The sequence below is a fragment of the Hemitrygon akajei genome, chromosome 22 (genome assembly GCF_048418815.1).
Source record: "Hemitrygon akajei chromosome 22, sHemAka1.3, whole genome shotgun sequence".
In the NCBI taxonomy this organism is placed as follows: Eukaryota; Metazoa; Chordata; class Chondrichthyes; order Myliobatiformes; family Dasyatidae; genus Hemitrygon; species Hemitrygon akajei.
In genome coordinates, this window is record NC_133145.1 from 66,819,113 (window position 1) to 66,829,290 (window position 10,178).

The 10,178-nt window shown below is 47.7% G+C and overlaps 1 protein-coding gene across 4 annotated transcripts in view; it reads left to right on the forward strand.

The window, feature by feature from the left end:
* trim25 (tripartite motif containing 25) overlaps positions 1–10,177 on the forward strand; it is a 107,065-nt gene extending 96,888 nt beyond the window's left edge. The window contains exons 6-11 of one of the 4 annotated variants that reach the window (XM_073026520.1): positions 1,102–1,191; positions 3,095–3,160; positions 4,505–4,585; positions 5,418–5,477; positions 5,692–5,751; positions 8,990–10,177. In XM_073026520.1, the coding sequence (XP_072882621.1) occupies positions 1,102–1,191; positions 3,095–3,160; positions 4,505–4,585; positions 5,418–5,477; positions 5,692–5,751; positions 8,990–9,519 (887 nt within the window). In that variant the 3' untranslated portion in view covers positions 9,520–10,177. The remainder of the gene's footprint in view (positions 1–1,101; positions 1,192–3,094; positions 3,161–4,504; positions 4,586–5,417; positions 5,478–5,691; positions 5,752–8,989) is intronic. The other 3 variants (XM_073026521.1, XM_073026522.1, XM_073026523.1) reach the window with 3 other exon arrangements.
* Position 10,178: the final 1 nt, after the last annotated feature.

Below are 10,178 nucleotides of genomic sequence, written 5' to 3' on the forward strand. Positions count from 1 at the left end.
GAAGGTGGCGGAAGTTGTGAAGGATAATATGCTGGATCGAGGCTGGTGGGGTGGTAGGTGAGGACAAGGGGAACTCGATCCCTGTTGTGGTGACGGGAGGATGGAGTGAGGGCTGAAGTGCAGGAAATGGAGGAGATGCAGGTGAAGGCATCATTGATGACGGCAGAAGGGAAACCACGATCCTTAAAGAGGACATTTGAGATGTCCTTGAACAGAAAGCCTCATCCTGGACAGAGGAACTGGGAATAGGGAATAGCATTTTTGCACTTGGCAGGGTGGGAAGAGGTATAGTCAAGGTAGTTACGAGAGTCAGTGGGTTTATAGAAATGTCAGTGGACAGTCTGTCTCCAGAGATGGAGACTGAGAGATCAAGAAAGGGGAGAGAAGTGTCCGAGATGGACCAAGTGAATTTGAGGGCTGGGTGGAAGTTAGAGGCAAAGTCGATGAAATTGACAAGCTCGGCATGGGTGCAGGAAGCAGCACTGATGTAGTCGTCAATGTAGCGAAGGAAAAGTTGGGGAGCAGTTACCAGTATAGATTTGGAGTATAGACCGTTCCACATAACCAACGAAATGGCAGGCATAGCTGGGGCCCAAGCGAGTGCCCATAACTACACCCGTGGTTTGAATAAAGTGGGAAGAGCCAAAAGAGAAGTCATTAAGTGTTGAGTACCAGTTCCGCCAACCGGAGGAGTGTGGTGGTGTTGGGGAACTGGTGAGGTCTTCTTTCATGACATAGTTGCCCCTCTGAACACCCCCACCCCATCAAAGGTTACTGGGAGGTATAGTACAGGTTGAACACCCTTATCCAAAAATGCAAAATCCAAAAACTTCAATTCTGAAACACTTCCTGACCCAAGCATTTCAGATAAGGGTACTCAATCTGTATAATCCAATCAGAGCCCTTTCTTATCTCTAAATTCCATCCATATAGACTCAAGATACAATTCTCCCTTCACAATATCCTCTATTGCTCTGTCTCCCTAATCCATAATGCACCCTCTACCTGTCACACTGAGAGAATTACTCCCCCAGAACACTGAACTGCCAGACCACCCACCCTACAACCAGATTTCTGTCAGAGCTGTTGTAACATCCACAGGATGCCTCCCAGATCAGGAATCGATATCTGCTGGACCAAGACAGCCATCCGAAGTTAGCAATCCGTCCGAGGACAAGATGAGCAAAAGCAGTAAGTGAGGGTGTGGGGTACTGGGGAAGTCACTTTCTGTAGACTCCCTGAATGTGTGTCTGTTGTACTGCACGACCCCATAAGACTCAGGACAGAATTAGGCCACTCAGCCCATCAAGTCTTCTCCGCTATTCCATTATGGCTGATCCCGGATTCCACTCAACCCCATACATCTGCCTTCTCGTCATATCCTTTGATGCCCTGACTGATCAGAAAATGATCACTTCCACCTTAAATATACCCACGGACTTGGCCTCCACCGCAGTCTGTGGCAGAGCATGCCACAGATTCACTGCTCTCTGGCTTTAAAAAAAGTCCTCCCTACCTCTGTTCCAAAAGGTTGCCCCTTAATTCTGAGGCTGTGCCGTCTAATTCTTGATATCCATACCATAGAAAATATCCTCTCCACATCCACCCTATCTAGTCCTTTCAACATTAAGTAGGTTTCAATGAGATCCCATCACATTCTTCCAAATCCTGTCAGTCACCTGGGCCACAAGTTCCAGTGAGATGCTGAGGCCAGATACCCATTTAAGAATGAGAAAATGGCTTCCCACTACCACCACTGTCCAGTGACCCCTGGGTTAGAGAGGGGGGAAATCACCCAGGATTCCTATTCCCTATTACTGCACAGTAACCCCAAGGTTAGAGAGAGAGGTGGCTGGGAATCACCCAGGATTCCTGCTCCTGACCCTGGAATTGGCAGGGATTCTCACAGATCAGCTAGTATTCCTGCAACCTCCACTATCCAGTGACCCCGGGTTAGAGAGGAGGGGAATCAGACGGTTCCTGCACCCCATTCCGGGGTTAGAGAGAGGTGGGGGCGAAGGGGGGGAATCAGCAAGTGACTCTAGGATATATGGGGGAGGGGTGGGAGAGGAAAAATTTGAATCAACCAGGGTTACTGCTCCTCTATCACTGCCCACTAACACCAGGGAGAAATCAAAAAATATAGGAGCAGAATTAGACCATTCAGCTCCTTGAGTTTGCACCGTCATTTCATCCTGGCTGATTTATTTTCCCCCTCAGCCCCGTTCTCTTGCCTTCTCCCTGTAACCTTTGATGCCCTTACTAATCAAGAAGCTATCAACTTCCACTTTAAATATACCCAATGACTTCCACAGATTTGCCATTCTGACTAAAGAAATTCATTCTCTTTTCTAAATGGATGTCCCTTTATTGAAGTTAAGCCCGCTGGTCCTAGACACTTTCACTATATGAAACACTATCTAAGCCTTTCAATAACTGGTAAGTTTCAATGAGATTCCCCCCCACCCCCTTTTCTGAACTCCATTGGAAACAAACTCTTCTCATATGTTAACCCTTTTATTTCTGGGATAATTAATTCTTGTGAATCTCCTCTGGGTTCTCTCCATGACCAACACATTTCTCCTTCGACAAGGAGTCCAATATTGTTCACAATATTCTAAATGCGGTCAGACCAATGCCTTGGGGTGGCACATAGCACAATGCTTTACAGTACAGGCAACCCAGGGTCAATGCCACTGCCGCCTGTAAAGAGTTTGTACATTCTTCCCGTGACCACATGCCTTTCCTCTGAGCACTCTGGTTTCCTCCCACAGTCCAAAGACATACTGGTTGGTAGGTTAGTTGGTCATTGTAAATTGTTCCTTGATTAGGCTCAGATTAAATTAGGGATTGATGGGTGGTGTGGCTTGGAAGATCTATTCTGCACTCTATCTCAATAAAAAAATGCAAGGCCTCAGCAGTACGCATTACTCTTTTATTGTCCTCAATAAATCCTACATAACATTCTGTTTTGTAGAATGTGAGGTGGAATGAAAGAGGAACCTGTGGATGATAAACTTGGGAGGGAGGAGAGGGCAAGAAGGGTGAGGGGACACCGAGGTTGGCATTTAATCATCTTGTTTTTATTTGGCAGAGAAATCCAAAAACAAAACACAAGATATGAGGCAAATACTTGTCTCAAATCCGTTGGGGATCCCAGGTGAGTGGCAGACCCGATTGTAACAGTGATACACCACACCTCGAAGCTGACATGGCCAGTACGCCTTCATCTGCTCTTTTATAAGCTTGTTAGGTTTCCCCTCAGCCTCCAGAGAAGTAGGTGCAAGTGTTGGGGTAAGCTGTGTAAAGCCAACAAGAAACAACTTTGCTGCTCCCTCCCTCCTTTCAGGGACTCATTTCCCTCCCCTCCCCGAACTCCCCGCCATACATCCTCATGAACTGCCACAACTCCCCCCTCATCATGATTTACAAACATGCCACCCACAATCTCATTCCCAGTCAGTAATACATAGTTTGAATTTCAAAGTATATTTATTATTAAAATATATATATATAAATTAATTTCCTTACAGGCAGCCAAAGAAACCCAACAGAACCCAGTAAACATAAGACTGTTAAACACCCAGTGTGCAGAAAAAGAAACAAATACTGCAGACAATAAAAATAAGAAATGATATTCAGAACTGAAGTTCACAAAAGTGAGTTCACAGCAACGAAACCAGTCAACACTGCAGTCAAATCAGGACCCATTAGTTGCAGGTCACAACCTCATTTCAGCAGAGACGAGTAAACCTTGCAGATAAGTGAGCTGAACACTGGCCTGTCCCTTGCCCCCGGCCCCAACACCCTTACCTTTTCAATCTGACCCAGCACTTAAATCATCCAAACCTTGGGTCGTTCATTGCTCTCAGACCCAGACCCTGCCACATCATATCGCCTGCAAGTCCCCTCCAGCAGTGCCCTAACATTGGCTCATTCCCCACTCTTGTACCTGGGCCAAGCCACCTCGATTCGGCCTGTATATTCCACGCCGCAACTGTGCTGCACCTTCAAGGCTTCAGTTCACACCTCAAATATGCCAGGTTGTACAGGTGGCACAAAAGCTCAGCTCCAAAAGGGAAGTTACAGGCTATTATTTGTAGTGATCATTGTGCAGAAAAAGTATGATTAATACGGTAGTTGGTAGTTTTGTTTGCTGCCAGCAAGTCACTGTACTTCACCTGTGCCATCTTACTGTATATCAAACACTGAGGGACCCAGCACCAACCCTGGGTACAGGTCTCCAGTATGCTCTATGTTATATCCACTTTTCTCTCTCAGCCTGCATCCCATGTGTTCTAACTTCTGGACCAGCCTACCATGTGAGACCTCGTGAATAGCTCAACTCAAGTCCACATTGCCAAGATCTGCCATCCCACCTTGTTCACTCACTGTGCTCACTTCCCAAAAACCTGTTTCTGCTTCAGCACTCAATGTAACATTGTTGGTTGAAAGGCCGGTTACCGTGCTGTACTGTTCTGTTTTGTGTTCTATGTAACTTCAGGAGACCCGCAACCTCTCTTTTCCGTGACAAGAGAACCACCAGAAGTGGGAAAACCATCTGAGGACAAGCCAGGCAGAACCAGTGAGTGAGGGCATGGGGTACTGTGTGGGTCAGATCATGGGTGTTACCCTGATTATGCATCTATGGTACTGTCATACCAGCTCCCAATCACCAGAGCTGAGGGCTGCCAGAGTACAACCATGGATGGTTCAAGGAAGGGAAGGCAACTGGCAGAACCCTTTCTGAGTGTTGTGGTGCAGAGAAACCTAGGGGTACAGGTATATAGACCCCTGAAAGTAGAAACACAGGGTGGTGAAGGAGTTTGATACGCCAGCTGAGTACAGGAGTTGGTATGTCATGTTACAGCTATACAGTCATTGGCGAGACCACACAGAGTATTGTTTGTGCAGTCTGGTCACCCACCTAGAGGAGAGATTTAATTAGACAAGGTGCAGAAAAGTTTCATGAGCACGTCACTGGGACTGGGGAGCTTGAGTTACGAGGAGAGGCTGGAAAGTCTACTTTTTCCCCTGGAGTGAAGGAGACTGAGGTGTGACCTTAGAAATTAAAAAAAATTAACAAGGACTACAGATAAGGATGGTGACAGTCTTTACTTCTGGGTAGGAATATATAAAGCCAGAAAGTACGGGTTTAAGGTGAGAGGGGAAAGATTTAAAGGGGAGCTGAGGGAAAGCTGATGAACTGCTTGCAACTGAGAAGCATAAAAAGAGTTACTGTGGGCACCTTGCAGGCGGCAATTTTATACCAGGGAATGGTTCTGATTTACATGCTCAACATGCAACTTCAAATGGCTGAAAGGCCTTGGGGTTGTTGCTCACTTAGGCTCTGAGTCCTTGTTTACACAGGGAATGAACAAGGTGGATTGGGGCTTAATTAGTCTCTTATTCTGCAGGGAAATCGAAACCCAAACCTTCAGCAACACGCCAGGTATCTGATGAGACAGAGAAACACAGTGAGTGATTTGCTGTACCCTGTGCCCCCAACACCCACCCCTCCCCCCACAATGGAGTCACTTGTGCCTTGCTGTATACACCAGAAAACTTTGTACCTCTTCCACAATGTCTAGATCTCCTCGCTCACTCCCCTAACCCAATGCTCTTTCCCCAGCCCTTTGCTGTGAGATGTGTGTCACTGGCACTGTGTAACTCTGTCTATTTTTCCCACAGGGAGGCCATCCAACCCCAGTAGTGCCTCTGCGCCACAGACACGACAGGACTACATGCAGTGTGAGTAGCTCTAGCCTGATCTTCACCTGCACACAGACCAGCCCTCTGCTCCTGGCTTTGGGCTGCAGGGTGAGGAGGTGCTGTGGGAGGGGTTGGTAAATGCATTCACACCTAAAAAAGCAGGTTAGTGTTTGGGGAAACAATTAAGGCAGAGCAACCCTCCTCCCACACTGCCCATCTCTTAAGGGGCAAAGACAGTACAGGTCAGACACAGTGAAGCTCCCTCCACATGTTACTCCAGTGCAGACTAACCAATATTTTGTACAGCCCAGTGGTACCTTGGCCTACAAAGGCAGCATGCCAAATCCCTCCATCAGCACCCACAAGGTCCCTGTGTAACATCTCTGCTGGTCAGGCCCCACCATGTACTCTGTTCCTTTTGGATCTGACCTCCCAAAGTTTGTTACTTCACACTTGTCCATCTGCCACCAACTCCACTTGACTTACAAGCTCAGCAGTGTCCCTCTGTCCAGCTTCACTCCGCATTTCCCCCACCTGCTTTCTGATCTGTCATTTTTGACAAGGTCCCAGCACCGGTCTCTGCAGTACTTCACTGGTTACAGACTTCCAAACACCCCTCTTCCTTCGTCACCCAACCAATTTGTATTAATTTCATCAACACAACCTCAGATCATTTGTGGTTTAAACTTCTGGAACCATTCAGTCGAATTTATTGTCAAGTGCACAAGTACGTGTGTGCACAGGGCAATGACATCACAGGTACACAGCATCAGGAAGCAGCATTCACAAGGAAAACAAATTATGCACAAAAAGGCACAAACAGAACAAAAAAGTCAATTTTAGTGGAAATTGGTCATAATGTTGCTGAATTGTAATGATCAGCGTTGAAGAGAAGTAGCCATACCTGAACCTGGTGGTGTGGGATTTCAGGCTTCTTTCTGCTCAAGGGAAGCTGCAAGATAGCATGACCCAGATACTGGGGATCTCTGGTGGTTGTTGCCTTCTCCTCTGTCAGTGCTGATGGTGTTGAGCCTCATCAAAAATCCAAGTCTGCCTTTCAGCATTCATCAGTTTCCTTTGCTACCTCCTCAGAAAACATAGCAACACACACAAAATGCTGGAGGAACTCAGCAGGTCCTCTTGTTTATCCTCAGAAAACTTGATTGGGTTTGTGAGAATCTTTCCTGCACAAAACCACCTGATCCCACCAAATCAGTCTTTACTCAGTGTATCCAAGTGTGGACCCTGGCCTCAAGTCAAGTTCAATATACACATTGCTTCAGAAAACCCTCAGATGCATTTGGTAAACACTTTCCCATCTAACACCATTGCACTAAGGTAATCCTGAATTAGTTTCACACTTTGCCACTGCTACCCTGCCAACTACCTGCATGTCTGCAGTTTCCACCTCCTACTGAATACCATGAGGCTTACACTATAATTGTGTCAAGCTCACAACTCTTTCCTTATTCCTGCATTCTATTTTTTGCCTCACTCCATATCCTCCCTGTATTCTTCCACAATACTGTCTCTGATCAGCAGTACAACACACCGTACCCATTTGCACACCCTATCAAAACTTCCATACCCTGAGCTGTTGAGCTGCCAGTCCTGCCCTTCCCTTGACCACCATATTGTAAACCCCTCTGTTGATCCATATACTTGGCTAATCTGCCTAACCTGCAGCCAAACCTGTTATCTCCTACAGAACAGTTGGCTCTGCCCTGACATTCTGGATCCCACCTCGCCTCACCACTTTAAACCTCCCTGCAAAGATATTGGTCCCCTTGCAGTCCAGATGTAACTTGTCACCCCTGCCCACAAGATCCATTTCATTAGCCACATATTAATCTATTTATATATTCACTAACAGAGGACATGGAGTAACCCTGAGCTCCAGCTTTTCAGCTTCCTACCTAACTACCGGAATTCTCTTTACAATACCTCATCATTTAGTATAACCTCTGGGTGCTCATTCTCTCCTTTTAATGTTCTGCATCTGTTCAGACACTCTCAACTCTGATGCCAGGAAGGCAGCACACCAACTATACTTGCCCCACTGAAGTGGCTGCAAAGCCACCCCACCCCAACTCTATGGTGTCTAAAACAATACTTTTTTTTGGGGGGGGGGGGGGGGAGAGAGCCACAGGAAAATCTTGTTCCTTCTAGTGGTCATTCATCTTTTGGACTGAACCTTTCCATCTATTAATACACACTACCTCAGAGTCAGTGGTCAGAAAGGAGCTGCAGTTAAGACACACCTAGACAGTCATCAGGGATACCCAATTACTCTGATCTCCAGCACCTCACAAGAAGCAGGCCACTGCTACTTACTACAGCACAAACAGGCCATTAAGCCCATCTAGTTCATGTCATACTGGCATTCTCATCCCATCAGCTTGCACCTGGACCACAGCCTTCCTTATTCCTCCCATCCATGTACCTACCCAAATCCCTAAATCTTGAGATTGAACCTGCATTCACCTCTTCCTCTGGCAGCTTTATCCACACCTTTACCACCTTGAGTGAAGTTACCCATAAGTTTCCCTTACATACTTCACCTTTCACCCTTAACCCATGACCTCTAGTTGCACCTCTCATGAAAGGAAGGACCTTACCTTGTCATATCACCAGCTCCTCAACAAAGCCTCTGCACTTTAATCTCAAAAACGCTGCTCCAAAAAGGCCCTCCTCCACTTACAAATATGGCCACCATGTATCCAATGCTAGGGTGCCTGTGTGTGTTAACCTGTTCCTCTGTTCAGAGGCAGCAAAGCGGATAAGATCCTGGCCACTGAGAATGGAACTGGAAACAATGCCAATGGTGGTCCAAGGGAACAGACAAATGAGGGGTGGGGTGCAAGTGGCTGAAGGTGGAGCTGTTGTTTGGGGGTGACCACAAGGCCCAGATTAGAGGGTAGCTACATGGGTGTAGGATGGGAGGAAATGAGTGTAAGGGAGCCTCTGGCAGCAGAGATACAATGGGAAAGTGGAACAAGGTGGGTCTTTATCACCAGCTACACTGCAATTGCTTACTCATGCTACTCTCAAACTCCCCCCTCCTCTCTATGGGCATGGGTAACACCAGTTGCTCAGGACCCCCTTCTTTATTCTGTGGGTTAGACTCCTGGAGCTCCCTGCTCAGCAGGGTGGGGACACCTTAAGGCAGCTGGGATTGGATAATAAATGTTGGCATCAGCAACAGGTTAAAATGCAGTGTGCAAGTGGTGTGCAGAGCATCGCCGGCAGTAATACTGATGTGTCCTTGGTTTAACAGACAACAGTAAAGTGACCTTCAACCAGCGGAGTGCCCACAAGAAGCTCATTCTGGGTGACCGATACACTACGCTAACCGTAGGGGAACAGTTACAGCCATATCCTGACCTACCTGAGCGTTTCTTTAACTGCAGCCAGGTGCTGGCTTTGCAGTGGTTCACCAATGGCCGCCATTACTGGGAAGTAGGTATCCAGGGCAGCAGCAGCAGCTTCTGGGCCATTGGGGTAGCATGTGCAGGCATGGATCGGAGTGGCTCCAGCAGCCGGCTGGGCAGGAATGCTCTCAGCTGGTGCATAGAGAGCTTTGGGGCACAACTATCAATCTGGCACGCTGATCAGCAGGCAATTCTACATGTCCCCCTGCCCCGTGTGGTTGGTGTGTACCTGGACTTTGAGGCAGGGGAGGTGGCTTTTTTCTCTGTGGGATCTGGCATGTTCCTACTGTTTCGTTTCAAAGCTAATCTCCGGGGGCAGATCTTCCCTGCCTTCTGGCTCTCTTCCAGCAGTACAAAATTAACGCTGGGTCACTGACTGGTTGCTCACTGCTACCCCAGCCCTTACAGCAGGGTGGACCAGACATTGCTGCCCCAGTTCAGGCAGAGTCACCCCCTATCTGCAATGATGGGAGGCTGGAGGAGCAATGACCTTCTCTCTCCCCCCGCCATCAACTCAACTTCCCTGGGACAGTCTCCACCAAGTGGGGGGGGGGGGGGGGTGGAGAGAGAATGATGTCCTTGGGCTTGGAGACTGATTATTGGGGACTTTATTTTAATCTTTAGGCTTTAATCTGCATTTTTGGAATGAGTTCAGATGGAATGGGGGACAGTTTCTGCAGCTGCAGCACATTCTCAAGGGGAGACGGATTCACTGTGCTGTGATCATGGTTCTCATGGAGAGCAGCCATCTCAGACAGGATTTGCCCTCGGCAACGGGACCATTCGCTCATGTAACTGCGTGTAACTCAATAAACCTGCTGCCCTCAGTGTCCTCCTGCTGTCTATGGGCTGGGGAGGGGGAGGGTCCTGCTCCTTTACCCCCTTGGTCAGTCAGTCCCTGGATGTAGAACCGGAGGCATGCCTGGTCACACAGATCTGACCTACTACACATGCCCTGCCCAGTACAGCTGTGGTATGGCATGGTTTGCAGCTGGTTGTCTGATTTTAACTTGCAATAAAAGGGGACAAACAAAT